This window comes from Salvelinus fontinalis, unplaced genomic scaffold, assembly GCF_029448725.1.
Source record: "Salvelinus fontinalis isolate EN_2023a unplaced genomic scaffold, ASM2944872v1 scaffold_0938, whole genome shotgun sequence".
Lineage (NCBI taxonomy): Eukaryota > Metazoa > Chordata > Actinopteri > Salmoniformes > Salmonidae > Salvelinus > Salvelinus fontinalis.
The window spans coordinates 20,001-37,266 of NW_026601147.1; the positions used below are offsets into that span (position 1 = coordinate 20,001).

Here is a 17,266-nt window from a genome sequence, read left to right on the forward strand (position 1 = left end):
CCAGTAGGGTTGAGTGGAGGGTGTGTATAGTGTCTAACCTATCATTGAACAGGGTGGTACAGCCAGTAGGGTTGAGTGGAGGGTGTGTATAGTGTCTAACCTATCATTGAACAGGGTGGTACAGCCAGTAGGGTTGAGTGGAGGGTGTGTATAGTGTCCCTATCATTGAACAGGGTGGTACAGCCAGTAGGGTTGAGTGGAGGGTGTGTATAGTGACTAACCTATCATTGAACAGGGTGGTACAGCCAGTAGGGTTGAGTGGAGGGTGTGTATAGTGTCTAACCTATCATTGAACAGGGTGGTACAGCCAGTAGGGTTGAGTGGAGGGTGTGTATAGTGTCTAACCTATCATTGAACAGGGTGGTACAGCCAGTAGGGTTGAGTGGAGGGTGTGTATAGTGTCTAACCTATCATTGAACAGGGTGGTACAGCCAGTAGGGTTGAGTGGAGGGTGTGTATAGTGTCCCTATCATTGAACAGGGTGGTACAGCCAGTAGGGTTGAGTGGAGGGTGTGTATAGTCTCTAACCTATCATTGAACAGGGTGGTACAGCCAGTAGGGTTGAGTGGAGGGTGTGTATAGTGTCTAACCTATCATTGAACAGGGTGGTACAGCCAGTAGGGTTGAGTGGAGGGTGTGTATAGTGTCTAACCTATCATTGAACAGGGTGGTACAGCCCGTAGGGTTGAGTGGAGGGTGTGTATAGTGACTAACCTATCATTGAACAGGGTGGTACAGCCAGTAGGGTTGAGTGGAGGGTGTGTATAGTGTCCCTATCATTGAACAGGGTGGTACAGCCAGTAGGGTTGAGTGGAGGGTGTGTATAGTGTCCCTATCATTGAACAGGGTGGTACAGCCAGTAGGGTTGAGTGGAGGGTGTGTATAGTGTCTAACCTATCATTGAACAGGGTGGTACAGCCAGTAGGGTTGAGTGGAGGGTGTGTATAGTGACTAACCTATCATTGAACAGGGTGGTACAGCCAGTAGGGTTGAGTGGAGGGTGTGTATAGTGTCTAACCTATCATTGAACAGGGTGGTACAGCCAGTAGGGTTGAGTGGAGGGTGTGTATAGTGTCTAACCTATCATTGAACAGGGTGGTACAGCCAGTAGGGTTGAGTGGAGGGTGTGTATAGTGACTAACCTATCATTGAACAGGGTGGTACAGCCAGTAGGGTTGAGTGGAGGGTGTGTATAGTGTCTAACCTATCATTGAACAGGGTGGTACAGCCAGTAGGGTTGAGTGGAGGGTGTGTATAGTGACTAACCTATCATTGAACAGGGTGGTACAGCCAGTAGGGTTGAGTGGAGGGTGTGTATAGTGTCTAACCTATCATTGAACAGGGTGGTACAGCCAGTAGGGTTGAGTGGAGGGTGTGTATAGTGTCCCTATCATTGAACAGGGTGGTACAGCCAGTAGGGTTGAGTGGAGGGTGTGTATAGTGTCTAACCTATCATTGAACAGGGTGGTACAGCCAGTAGGGTTGAGTGGAGGGTGTGTATAGTGTCTAACCTATCATTGAACAGGGTGGTACAGCCAGTAGGGTTGAGTGGAGGGTGTGTATAGTGTCTAACCTATCATTGAACAGGGTGGTACAGCCAGTAGGGTTGAGTGGAGGGTGTGTATAGTCTCTAACCTATCATTGAACAGGGTGGTACAGCCAGTAGGGTTGAGTGGAGGGTGTGTATAGTGTCCCTATCATTGAACAGGGTGGTACAGCCAGTAGGGTTGAGTGGAGGGTGTGTATAGTGTCTAACCTATCATTGAACAGGGTGGTACAGCCAGTAGGGTTGAGTGGAGGGTGTGTATAGTGTCCCTATCATTGAACAGGGTGGTACAGCCAGTAGGGTTGAGTGGAGGGTGTGTATAGTGTCTAACCTATCATTGAACAGGGTGGTACAGCCAGTAGGGTTGAGTGGAGGGTGTGTATAGTGTCCCTATCATTGAACAGGGTGGTACAGCCAGTAGGGTTGAGTGGAGGGTGTGTATAGTGTCCCTATCATTGAACAGGGTGGTACAGCCAGTAGGGTTGAGTGGAGGGTGTGTATAGTGTCCCTATCATTGAACAGGGTGGTACAGCCAGTAGGGTTGAGTGGAGGGTGTGTATAGTGTCTAACCTATCATTGAACAGGGTGGTACAGCCAGTAGGGTTGAGTGGAGGGTGTGTATAGTGTCTAACCTATCATTGAACAGGGTGGTACAGCCAGTAGGGTTGAGTGGAGGGTGTGTATAGTGACTAACCTATCATTGAACAGGGTGGTACAGCCAGTAGGGTTGAGTGGAGGGTGTGTATAGTGTCTAACCTATCATTGAACAGGGTGGTACAGCCAGTAGGGTTGAGTGGAGGGTGTGTATAGTGTCTAACCTATCATTGAACAGGGTGGTACAGCCAGTAGGGTTGAGTGGAGGGTGTGTATAGTGACTAACCTATCATTGAACAGGGTGGTACAGCCAGTAGGGTTGAGTGGAGGGTGTGTATAGTGTCCCTATCATTGAACAGGGTGGTACAGCCAGTAGGGTTGAGTGGAGGGTGTGTATAGTGTCTAACCTATCATTGAACAGGGTGGTACAGCCAGTAGGGTTGAGTGGAGGGTGTGTATAGTGTCTAACCTATCATTGAACAGGGTGGTACAGCCAGTAGGGTTGAGTGGAGGGTGTGTATAGTGTCTCTATCATTGAACAGGGTGGTACAGCCAGTAGGGTTGAGTGGAGGGTGTGTATAGTGACTAACCTATCATTGAACAGGGTGGTACAGCCAGTAGGGTTGAGTGGAGGGTGTGTATAGTGTCTAACCTATCATTGAACAGGGTGGTACAGCCAGTAGGGTTGAGTGGAGGGTGTGTATAGTGTCCCTATCATTGAACAGGGTGGTACAGCCAGTAGGGTTGAGTGGAGGGTGTGTATAGTGTCTAACCTATCATTGAACAGGGTGGTACAGCCAGTAGGGTTGAGTGGAGGGTGTGTATAGTGTCCCTATCATTGAACAGGGTGGTACAGCCAGTAGGGTTGAGTGGAGGGTGTGTATAGTGTCTAACCTATCATTGAACAGGGTGGTACAGCCAGTAGGGTTGAGTGGAGGGTGTGTATAGTGTCCCTATCATTGAACAGGGTGGTACAGCCAGTAGGGTTGAGTGGAGGGTGTGTATAGTGTCTAACCTATCATTGAACAGGGTGGTACAGCCAGTAGGGTTGAGTGGAGGGTGTGTATAGTGACTAACCTATCATTGAACAGGGTGGTACAGCCAGTAGGGTTGAGTGGAGGGTGTGTATAGTGACTAACCTATCATTGAACAGGGTGGTACAGCCAGTAGGGTTGAGTGGAGGGTGTGTATAGTGACTAACCTATCATTGAACAGGGTGGTACAGCCAGTAGGGTTGAGTGGAGGGTGTGTATAGTGTCTAACCTATCATTGAACAGGGTGGTACAGCCAGTAGGGTTGAGTGGAGGGTGTGTATAGTGTCCCTATCATTGAACAGGGTGGTACAGCCAGTAGGGTTGAGTGGAGGGTGTGTATAGTGTCTAACCTATCATTGAACAGGGTGGTACAGCCAGTAGGGTTGAGTGGAGGGTGTGTATAGTCTCTAACCTATCATTGAACAGGGTGGTACAGCCAGTAGGGTTGAGTGGAGGGTGTGTATAGTGTCTAACCTATCATTGAACAGGGTGGTACAGCCAGTAGGGTTGAGTGGAGGGTGTGTATAGTGTCTAACCTATCATTGAACAGGGTGGTACAGCCAGTAGGGTTGAGTGGAGGGTGTGTATAGTGTCTAACCTATCATTGAACAGGGTGGTACAGCCAGTAGGGTTGAGTGGAGGGTGTGTATAGTGACTAACCTATCATTGAACAGGGTGGTACAGCCAGTAGGGTTGAGTGGAGGGTGTGTATAGTGTCTAACCTATCATTGAACAGGGTGGTACAGCCAGTAGGGTTGAGTGGAGGGTGTGTATAGTGTCCCTATCATTGAACAGGGTGGTACAGCCAGTAGGGTTGAGTGGAGGGTGTGTATAGTGTCCCTATCATTGAACAGGGTGGTACAGCCAGTAGGGTTGAGTGGAGGGTGTGTATAGTGTCTAACCTATCATTGAACAGGGTGGTACAGCCAGTAGGGTTGAGTGGAGGGTGTGTATAGTGTCTAACCTATCATTGAACAGGGTGGTACAGCCAGTAGGGTTGAGTGGAGGGTGTGTATAGTGTCTAACCTATCATTGAACAGGGTGGTACAGCCAGTAGGGTTGAGTGGAGGGTGTGTATAGTGTCTAACCTATCATTGAACAGGGTGGTACAGCCAGTAGGGTTGAGTGGAGGGTGTGTATAGTGTCCCTATCATTGAACAGGGTGGTACAGCCAGTAGGGTTGAGTGGAGGGTGTGTATAGTGTCTAACCTATCATTGAACAGGGTGGTACAGCCAGTAGGGTTGAGTGGAGGGTGTGTATAGTGTCTAACCTATCATTGAACAGGGTGGTACAGCCAGTAGGGTTGAGTGGAGGGTGTGTATAGTGTCTAACCTATCATTGAACAGGGTGGTACAGCCAGTAGGGTTGAGTGGAGGGTGTGTATAGTGTCTAACCTATCATTGAACAGGGTGGTACAGCCAGTAGGGTTGAGTGGAGGGTGTGTATAGTGACTAACCTATCATTGAACAGGGTGGTACAGCCAGTAGGGTTGAGTGGAGGGTGTGTATAGTGTCTAACCTATCATTGAACAGGGTGGTACAGCCAGTAGGGTTGAGTGGAGGGTGTGTATAGTGTCTAACCTATCATTGAACAGGGTGGTACAGCCAGTAGGGTTGAGTGGAGGGTGTGTATAGTGTCTAACCTATCATTGAACAGGGTGGTACAGCCAGTAGGGTTGAGTGGAGGGTGTGTATAGTGTCCCTATCATTGAACAGGGTGGTACAGCCAGTAGGGTTGAGTGGAGGGTGTGTATAGTGTCTAACCTATCATTGAACAGGGTGGTACAGCCAGTAGGGTTGAGTGGAGGGTGTGTATAGTGTCCCTATCATTGAACAGGGTGGTACAGCCAGTAGGGTTGAGTGGAGGGTGTGTATAGTGTCTAACCTATCATTGAACAGGGTGGTACAGCCAGTAGGGTTGAGTGGAGGGTGTGTATAGTGTCTAACCTATCATTGAACAGGGTGGTACAGCCAGTAGGGTTGAGTGGAGGGTGTGTATAGTGTCCCTATCATTGAACAGGGTGGTACAGCCAGTAGGGTTGAGTGGAGGGTGTGTATAGTGTCTAACCTATCATTGAACAGGGTGGTACAGCCAGTAGGGTTGAGTGGAGGGTGTGTATAGTGTCCCTATCATTGAACAGGGTGGTACAGCCAGTAGGGTTGAGTGGAGGGTGTGTATAGTGTCCCTATCATTGAACAGGGTGGTACAGCCAGTAGGGTTGAGTGGAGGGTGTGTATAGTGTCTAACCTATCATTGAACAGGGTGGTACAGCCAGTAGGGTTGAGTGGAGGGTGTGTATAGTGTCTAACCTATCATTGAACAGGGTGGTACAGCCAGTAGGGTTGAGTGGAGGGTGTGTATAGTGTCCCTATCATTGAACAGGGTGGTACAGCCAGTAGGGTTGAGTGGAGGGTGTGTATAGTGTCTAACCTATCATTGAACAGGGTGGTACAGCCAGTAGGGTTGAGTGGAGGGTGTGTATAGTGTCTAACCTATCATTGAACAGGGTGGTACAGCCAGTAGGGTTGAGTGGAGGGTGTGTATAGTGTCCCTATCATTGAACAGGGTGGTACAGCCAGTAGGGTTGAGTGGAGGGTGTGTATAGTGTCTAACCTATCATTGAACAGGGTGGTACAGCCAGTAGGGTTGAGTGGAGGGTGTGTATAGTGTCCCTATCATTGAACAGGGTGGTACAGCCAGTAGGGTTGAGTGGAGGGTGTGTATAGTGTCTAACCTATCATTGAACAGGGTGGTACAGCCAGTAGGGTTGAGTGGAGGGTGTGTATAGTGTCCCTATCATTGAACAGGGTGGTACAGCCAGTAGGGTTGAGTGGAGGGTGTGTATAGTGTCTAACCTATCATTGAACAGGGTGGTACAGCCAGTAGGGTTGAGTGGAGGGTGTGTATAGTGACTAACCTATCATTGAACAGGGTGGTACAGCCAGTAGGGTTGAGTGGAGGGTGTGTATAGTGACTAACCTATCATTGAACAGGGTGGTACAGCCAGTAGGGTTGAGTGGAGGGTGTGTATAGTGTCTAACCTATCATTGAACAGGGTGGTACAGCCAGTAGGGTTGAGTGGAGGGTGTGTATAGTGTCCCTATCATTGAACAGGGTGGTACAGCCAGTAGGGTTGAGTGGAGGGTGTGTATAGTGTCTAACCTATCATTGAACAGGGTGGTACAGCCAGTAGGGTTGAGTGGAGGGTGTGTATAGTGTCTAACCTATCATTGAACAGGGTGGTACAGCCAGTAGGGTTGAGTGGAGGGTGTGTATAGTGTCCCTATCATTGAACAGGGTGGTACAGCCAGTAGGGTTGAGTGGAGGGTGTGTATAGTGTCTAACCTATCATTGAACAGGGTGGTACAGCCAGTAGGGTTGAGTGGAGGGTGTGTATAGTGTCCCTATCATTGAACAGGGTGGTACAGCCAGTAGGGTTGAGTGGAGGGTGTGTATAGTGTCTAACCTATCATTGAACAGGGTGGTACAGCCAGTAGGGTTGAGTGGAGGGTGTGTATAGTGTCTAACCTATCATTGAACAGGGTGGTACAGCCAGTAGGGTTGAGTGGAGGGTGTGTATAGTGTCCCTATCATTGAACAGGGTGGTACAGCCAGTAGGGTTGAGTGGAGGGTGTGTATAGTGTCTAACCTATCATTGAACAGGGTGGTACAGCCAGTAGGGTTGAGGGGAGGGTGTGTATAGTGTCTAACCTATCATTGAACAGGGTGGTACAGCCAGTAGGGTTGAGTGGAGGGTGTGTATAGTGTCTAACCTATCATTGAACAGGGTGGTACAGCCAGTAGGGTTGAGTGGAGGGTGTGTATAGTGTCTAACCTATCATTGAACAGGGTGGTACAGCCAGTAGGGTTGAGGGGAGGGTGTGTATAGTGTCTAACCTATCATTGAACAGGGTGGTACAGCCAGTAGGGTTGAGTGGAGGGTGTGTATAGTGTCTAACCTATCATTGAACAGGGTGGTACAGCCAGTAGGGTTGAGTGGAGGGTGTGTATAGTGTCTAACCTATCATTGAACAGGGTGGTACAGCCAGTAGGGTTGAGTGGAGGGTGTGTATAGTGTCTAACCTATCATTGAACAGGGTGGTACAGCCAGTAGGGTTGAGTGGAGGGTGTGTATAGTGTCCCTATCATTGAACAGGGTGGTACAGCCAGTAGGGTTGAGTGGAGGGTGTGTATAGTGTCTAACCTATCATTGAACAGGGTGGTACAGCCAGTAGGGTTGAGTGGAGGGTGTGTATAGTGTCCCTATCATTGAACAGTGTGGTACAGCCCGTAGGGTTGAGTGGAGGGTGTGTATAGTGTCTAACCTATCATTGAACAGGGTGGTACAGCCAGTAGGGTTGAGTGGAGGGTGTGTATAGTGTCTAACCTATCATTGAACAGGGTGGTACAGCCAGTAGGGTTGAGTGGAGGGTGTGTATAGTGTCTAACCTATCATTGAACAGGGTGGTACAGCCAGTAGGGTTGAGTGGAGGGTGTGTATAGTGTCTAACCTATCATTGAACAGGGTGGTACAGCCAGTAGGGTTGAGTGGAGGGTGTGTATAGTGTCTAACCTATCATTGAACAGGGTGGTACAGCCAGTAGGGTTGAGTGGAGGGTGTGTATAGTGTCTAACCTATTATTGAACAGGGTGGTACAGCCCGTAGGGTTGAGTGGAGGGTGTGTATAGTGTCTAACCTATCATTGAACAGGGTGGTACAGCCAGTAGGGTTGAGTGGAGGGTGTGTATAGTGTCCCTATCATTGAACAGGGTGGTACAGCCAGTAGGGTTGAGTGGAGGGTGTGTATAGTGTCTAACCTATCATTGAACAGGGTGGTACAGCCAGTAGGGTTGAGTGGAGGGTGTGTATAGTGTCTAACCTATCATTGAACAGGGTGGTACAGCCAGTAGGGTTGAGTGGAGGGTGTGTATAGTGTCCCTATCATTGAACAGGGTGGTACAGCCAGTAGGGTTGAGTGGAGGGTGTGTATAGTGTCTAACCTATCATTGAACAGGGTGGTACAGCCAGTAGGGTTGAGTGGAGGGTGTGTATAGTGTCTAACCTATCATTGAACAGGGTGGTACAGCCAGTAGGGTTGAGGGGAGGGTGTGTATAGTGTCTAACCTTTCATTGAACAGGGTGGTACAGCCAGTAGGGTTGAGTGGAGGGTGTGTATAGTGTCTAACCTATCATTGAACAGGGTGGTACAGCCAGTAGGGTTGAGTGGAGGGTGTGTATAGTGTCCCTATCATTGAACAGGGTGGTACAGCCAGTAGGGTTGAGTGGAGGGTGTGTATAGTGTCTAACCTATCATTGAACAGGGTGGTACAGCCAGTAGGGTTGAGTGGAGGGTGTGTATAGTGACTAACCTATCATTGAACAGGGTGGTACAGCCAGTAGGGTTGAGTGGAGGGTGTGTATAGTGTCTAACCTATCATTGAACAGGGTGGTACAGCCAGTAGGGTTGAGTGGAGGGTGTGTATAGTGTCTAACCTATCATTGAACAGGGTGGTACAGCCAGTAGGGTTGAGTGGAGGGTGTGTATAGTGACTAACCTATCATTGAACAGGGTGGTACAGCCAGTAGGGTTGAGTGGAGGGTGTGTATAGTGTCCCTATCATTGAACAGGGTGGTACAGCCAGTAGGGTTGAGTGGAGGGTGTGTATAGTGTCTAACCTATCATTGAACAGGGTGGTACAGCCAGTAGGGTTGAGTGGAGGGTGTGTATAGTGTCTAACCTATCATTGAACAGGGTGGTACAGCCAGTAGGGTTGAGTGGAGGGTGTGTATAGTGTCTAACCTATCATTGAACAGGGTGGTACAGCCAGTAGGGTTGAGTGTGGGGCTGACAGACTTGGTCTGGTCCCAGATCTGTAGCAGTTCAGCCATTCGCTCCTCTGCACACTGAGCGGTCAGTCTGGCCTCAGCATCCTGGTCCCAGCAGTCCTCCATGGTCTCCTTCAGGGAACGCACCGCCTGGGGGGAGGTGACAGAGGCTAACACACACCATACCACACAACACCACAATACACCACACCATACCATACCACACACCACCACACACCATACCACACCATACCACCACACACCATACCACACCATACCACACCATACCACACCACACATTATACCACACACCACCACACCACACCACACCATACCACACCACACAATATACCACACACACCACACCACACAATACACCACACCACACAATACACCAAACCACACACACCATACCACACCATACCACACCATACCACACCACACACACCACAATACACCACACCACACCACACACACCATACCACACCACAATACAATACACCACACCATACCACACCACACCACACCACACCACACCATACCACACACACCACACCACAACACAATACACCACAATACACCACACCATACACCACACCACAATACACCACACACAATATACCACACCACACCACAATACACCACACCACATACACCATACCACAATCCACCACACACAATATACCACACCATACCACACCACAATACACCACATACACCATACCACAATACACACCACACAATATACCACACACAATATACCACACCACACCACAATACACACCACCACAATACACACCACACCATACACCACAATACACCATACACCACAATACACACCACACCACAATACACACCACACCACAATACACCACACCACACACACCACACCACACCAAAATACACCACACACCACAATACACCACACACCACACACCACAATACACCACAATACACCACAATACACACCACCACACCACACACCACAATACACACCACCACACCACAATACACACCACACACCACACCACAATACACACCACCACACCACACACCACACCACACATGACAATACACCACAATACACACCACACACCACAATACACACCACACCACAATACACACCACCACACCACACACACCACCACACCACAATACACACCACCACACCACACCACAATACACACCACCACACCACACACCACACCACCACACCACACCACAATACACACCACACCACAATACACACCACACCACAATACACACCACCACACCACAATACACACCACCACACCACAATACACACCACCACACACCACAATACACCACACACCACCACCACACACCACAATACACACCACCACAATACACCACACCACACACCACACCACACCACAATACACACCACCACAATACACCACACCACACCACAATACACCAAACCACACAACAATACACCACACCACACCACAATACACCACACACCACCACACACACACCACAATACACACCACACCACCACACACATACACCACACAACAATACACCACACCACACAACAATACACCACACACCACCACACACACACACCACACCACAATACACCACACACCATACCACACCACACAATATACCACACACCACCACACCACATCCACACCACACCATACCACACGACACCATACCACACGACACAATAGACCACACACAACACACCACACAATACACCACACCACACCACACACACCATACCACACAATACCACACCATACCACACCACACACACCACAATACACCACACCACACACACCATACCACACCACAATACAATATACCACAATACACCACACCACACCACACACACCATTCCACACCACAATACAATACACCACACACCACACCATACCACACCACACACCATACCACACCACACCATACCACACACACAACACACCACACACACCACAATACACCACACCACACACCACACCACAACACAATACACCACACCATACACCACACACAATATACCACACCACACCATACCACACCACAATACACCACACCACATACACCATACCACAATACACCACACACAATATACCACACCACACCATACCACACCACAATACACCACACCACACCACACCACATACACCATACCACAATACACCACACACAATATACCACACCACACCATACCACACCACACAATATACCACACCACACCACAATACACACCACACCATACACCACAATACACCATACACCACAATACACACCACACCACAATACACCACACACACCACACCACACCAAAATACACCACACACCACACCACACACCACAATACACCACACCACACACCACACACCACAATACACACCACACCACACCAAAATACACCACACACCACACACCACAATACACCACAATACACCACAATACACACCACCACACCACAATACACACCACCACACCACACACCACAATACACACCACACCACACACCACAATACACACCACCACACCACACACCACACACAACAATACACCACAATACACACCACCACACCACACACCACAATACACACCACACCACACACACCACCACACCACACACACCACCACACCACACCACCACACCACACACCACCACAATACACCACACCACACCACAATACACACCACCACACCACACACCACACCACACCACAATACACACCACACCACAATACACACCACCACACCACAATACACACCACCACACAACACACCACCACAATACACCACACCACAATACACACCACACACTACAATACACACCACCACAATACACCACACCACACAACAATACACCACACACACCACAATACACCACACACCACCACACACACACCACACCACAATACACACCACACCACACCACAATACACCACACCACACACCACACCACAATACACCACACCACAATACACCACACCACAATACACACCACACCACAATACACCACAATACACCACACCACACCACACCACAATACACACCACACACCACAATACACACCACCACAATACACCACACACCACACCACAATACACACCACAATACACACCACCACAATACACCACACCACACAACAATACACCACACCACACAACAATACACCACACACACACACCACAATACACCACACCACACAACAATACACCACACCACACAACAATACACCACACCACAATACACCACACACCACAATACACACCACACCACAATACACCACACCACACAACAATACACCACACCACACAACAATACACCACACCACAATACACCACACACCACAATACACACCACACCACAATACACCACACACCACAATACACACCACACCACAATACACACCACACCACACACCACAATACACACCACAATACACACCACAATACACCACACCACACCACAATACACACCACACCACAATACACACCACACCACAATACACACCACACCACAATACACACCACAATACACACCACACCACACCACACCACAATACACCACACCACACCACAATACACCACACCACAATACACCACACACACCACAATACACCTCACCACAATACACCACACCACACCACACCACAATACACCACACCACACCACAATACACACACCACACCACACCACACCACAGGTCTCACCAGGCTGTTCTCCTTCCAGGCCTCAGGGAACTTGGGTCTCTGTTTCTCTCTGGACACCAGGACCTGCATGTCCTCAAAGGAGGGGTGGTTCCCTGCCTCGGCCTGAAACGCTACCTGGAAGTCTGGGACCGAATCTCCTGGGGAGAAAGGAGGCGCATGAAGGAGGACATTCAATACTGGGAGAAAGGAGGAGCATGAAGGAGGACATTCAATACTGGGAGAAAGGAGGAGCAGGAAGGAGGACATTCAATACTGGGAGAAAGGAGGAGCAGGAAGGAGGACATTCAATACTGGGAGAAAGGAGGAGCAGGAAGGAGGACATTCAATACTGGGAGAAAGGAGGAGCAGGAAGGAGGACATTCAATACTGGGAGAAAGGAGGAGCAGGAAGGAGGACATTCAATACTGGGAGAAAGGAGGAGCAGGAAGGAGGACATTCAATACTGGGAGAAAGGAGGAGCAGGAAGGAGGACATTCAATACTGGGAGAAAGGAGGAGCAGGAAGGAGGACATTCAATACTGGGAGAAAGGAGGAGGATGAAGGAGGACATTCAATACTGGGATTTAACCAGGGTCTGTACAACACTACAGACCCTGGTTAGATTCCAGGCTGTATCACAGCGGTCTAAGGCACTGCATCCCAGTGCTAGAGGCGTCACTACAGACCCTGGTTAGATTCCAGGCTGTATCACAGCGGTCTAAGGCACTGCATCTCAGTGCTACAGGAGTCACTACAGACCCTGGTTAGATTCCAGGCTGTATCACAGCGGTCTAAGGCACTGCATCTCAGTGCTAGAGGCGTCACTACAGACCCTGGTTAGATTCCAGGCTGTATCCCAGCGGTCTAAGGCACTGCATCTCAGTGCTAGAGGAGTCACTACAGACCCTGGTTAGATTCCAGGCTGTATCCCAGCGGTCTAAGGCACTGCATCTCAGTGCTAGAGGCGTCACTACAGACCCTGGTTAGATTGCAGGCTGTATCACATCCGGGCGTGATTTGGACTCCCATAGGGCGACGCACAATTAGCCCAGCCTGGGAAGAGGTCAGTACACCTCATGAAGGTCTCCCAGTAGACGAGGCCCAGGGTCAGAGGTCAGGGTTATTACCTGGGAAGAGGTCAGTACACCTCATGAAGGTCTCCCAGTAGACGAGGCCCAGGGTCAGAGGTCAGGGTTATTACCTGGGAAGAGGTCAGTATACCTCATGAAGGTCTCCCAGTAGACGAGGCCCAGGGTCAGAGGTCAGGGTTATTACCTGGGAAGAGGTCAGTACACCTCATGAAGGTCTCCCAGTAGACGAGGCCCAGGGTCAGAGGTCAGGGTTATTACATGGGAAGAGGTCAGTACACCTCATGAAGGTCTACCAGTAGACGAGGCCCAGGGTCAGAGGTCAGGGTTATTACCTGGGAAGAGGTCAGTACACCTCATGAAGGTCTCCCAGTAGACGAGGCCCAGGGTCAGAGGTCAGGGTTATTACCTGGGAAGAGGTCAGTACACCTCATGAAGGTCTCCCAGTAGACGAGGCCCAGGGTCAGAGGTCAGGGTTATTACCTGGGAAGAGGTCAGTACACCTCATGAAGGTCTCCCAGTAGACGAGGCCCAGGGTCAGAGGTCAGGGTTATTACCTGGGAAGAGGTCAGTACACCTCATGAAGGTCTCCCAGTAGACGAGGCCCAGGGTCAGAGGTCAGGGTTATTACCTGGGAAGAGGTCAGTACACCTCATGAAGGTCTCCCAGTAGACGAGGCCCAGGGTCAGAGGTCAGGGTTATTACCTGGGAAGAGGTCAGTACACCTCATGAAGGTCTCCCAGTAGACGAGGCCCAGGGTCAGAGGTCAGGGTTATTACCTGGGAAGAGGTCAGTACACCTCATGAAGGTCTCCCAGTAGACGAGGCCCAGGGTCAGAGGTCAGGGTTATTACCTGGGAAGAGGTCAGTACACCTCATGAAGGTCTCCCAGTAGACGAGGCCCAGGGTCAGAGGTCAGGGTTATTACCTGGGAAGAGGTCAGTACACCTCATGAAGGTCTCCCAGTAGACGAGGCCCAGGGCGTACATGTCCACCTGCTTCAGAGCCGACTCACAGTCCCTCAGGTTCACCGCCCCCTCCAGAACCTCTGGGGCCATGTAGCGGATCGTTCCCACCTGGAGAGAGACAGAACCAGTGTTATAACTCTACACTAACCCTCCAGAACCTCTGGGGCCATGTAGCGGATCGTTCCCACCTGGAGAGAGACAGAACCAGTGTTATAACTCTACACTAACCCTCCAGAACCTCTGGGACCATGTAGTGGACTGGACCCACCTGGAGAGAGACAGAACCAGTGTTATAACTCTACACTAACCCTCCAGAACCTCTGGGACCATGTAGTGGACTGGACCCACATGGAGAGAGACAGAACCAGTGTTATAACTCTACACTAACCCTCCAGAACCTCTGGGACCATGTAGTGGACTGGACCCACCTGGAGAGAGACAGAACCAGTGTTATAACTCTACACTAACCCTCCAGAACCTCTGGGACCATGTAGTGGACTGGACCCACATGGAGAGAGACAGAACCAGTGTTATAACTCTACACTAACCCTCCAGAACCTCTGGGACCATCTAGTGGACTGGACCCACCTGGAGAGAGACAGAACCAGTGTTATAACTCTACACTAACCCTCCAGAACCTCTGGGACCATGTAGCGGATCGTTCCCACCTGGAGAGAGACAGAACCAGTGTTATAACTCTACACTAACCCTCCAGAACCTCTGGGACCATGTAGCGGATCGTTCCCACCTGGAGAGAGACAGAACCAGTGTTATAACTCTACACTAACCCTCCAGAACCTCTGGGACCATGTAGCGGATCGTTCCCACCTGGAGAGAGACAGAACCAGTGTTTAAATACATAATCTCTAACCCTAACCACCCACTCCAGAATGCCCCAAGCCATGTAGCGGATAGTTCCTACCTGGAGAGACGTGGGTTCCAAAGGGTTCTATGGTCTCCCCTCACCTCACTGATGACATGGGTTTCAAAGGGTTCTCCCCTCACCTCACTGATGACATTGGTTCCAAAGGGTTCTATAGTCTCCTCACTGATGACATTGGTTCCAAAGGGTTCTATGGTCTCCCCTCACCTCACTGATGACATTGGTTTCAAAGGGTTCTATGGTCTCCCCTCACCCCACTGATGACATTGGTTTCAAAGGGTTCTATGGTCTCCCCTCACTGATGGCATTGGTTCCAAAGGGTTATATGGTCTCCCCTCACCTCACTGATGACATTGGTTTCAAAGGGTTCTATGGTCTCCCCTCACCTCACTGATGACATTGGTTTCAAAGGGTTCTATGGTCTCCCCTCACTGATGACATTGGTTCCAAAGGGTTCTATGGTCTCCCCTCACTGATGACATTGGTTCCAAAGGGTTCTATGGTCTCCCCTCACCTCACTGATCACATTGGTTTCAAAGGGCTCTATTGTCTCCCCTCACTGATGACGTGGGTTTCAAAGGGTTCTATGGTCTCTCCTCACTGATGACATGGGTTCCAAAGGGTTCTATGGTCTCTCCTCACCTCACTGATGACATTGGTTTCAAAGGGTTCTATGGTCTCCCCTCACTGATGACATTGGTTTCAAAGGGTTCTATGGTCTCCCCTCACTGATGACATTGGTTCCAAAGGGTTCTATGGTCTCCCCTCACCTCACTGATAACATTGGTTCCAAAGGGTTCTATGGTCTCTCCTCACTGATGACATGGATTCCAAAGGGTTATATGGTCTCTCCTCACCTCACTGATGACATGGGTTTCAAAGGGTTCTATGGTCTCCCCTCACCTCACTGATGACATTGATTCCAAAGGGTTCTATGGTCTCCCCTCACTGATGACATGGGTTTCAAAGGGTTCTATGGTCTTACCTCACTGATGACATTGGTTCCAAAGGGTTCTATGGTCTCCCTTCACCTCACTGATGACTTGGGTTCTAAAGGGTTCTATGGTCTACCCTCACCTTACTGATGACATGGGTTCCAAAGGGTTCTATGGTCTCCCCTCACCTCACGGATGACATGGGTTTCAAAGGGTTCTATGGTCTCCCCTCACCTCACTGATGACATTGGTTTCAAAGGGTTCTATGGTCTCCCCTCACCTCACTGATGACATTGGTTTCAAAGGGTTCTATGGTCTCCCCTCACTGATGACATTGGTTCCAAAGGGTTCTATGGTCTCCCCTCACTGATGACATTGGTTCCAAAGGGTTCTATGGTCTCCCCTCACCTCACTGATCACATTGGTTTCAAAGGGCTCTATGGTCTCCCCTCACTGATGACGTGGGTTTCAAAGGGTTCTATGGTCTCTCCTCACTGATGACATGGGTTCCAAAGGGTTCTATGGTCTCTCCTCACCTCACTGATGACATTGGTTTCAAAGGGTTCTATGGTCTCCCCTCACTGATGACATTGGTTTCAAAGGGCTCTATGGTCTCCCCTCACTGATGACGTGGGTTTCAAAGGGTTCTATGGTCTCCCCTCACTGATGACATTGGTTTCAAAGGGTTCTATGGTCTCCCCTCACT

At 49.7% G+C, this 17,266-nt stretch overlaps 1 protein-coding gene across 1 annotated transcript in view; it reads right to left on the reverse strand.

The window, feature by feature from the left end:
* The window catches only part of LOC129847727 (bone morphogenetic protein receptor type-2-like), a gene marked incomplete at its 5' end in the record, with an annotated part of 58,528 nt that overhangs the window by 10,450 nt on the left and 30,812 nt on the right, over window positions 1-17,266 (reverse strand). Inside the window, 3 exons of the mRNA XM_055915462.1 lie at window positions 8,977-9,152; window positions 12,709-12,845; window positions 14,703-14,850. Coding sequence (XP_055771437.1) covers window positions 8,977-9,152; window positions 12,709-12,845; window positions 14,703-14,850 — 461 coding nt within the window. The remainder of the gene's footprint in view (window positions 1-8,976; window positions 9,153-12,708; window positions 12,846-14,702; window positions 14,851-17,266) is intronic.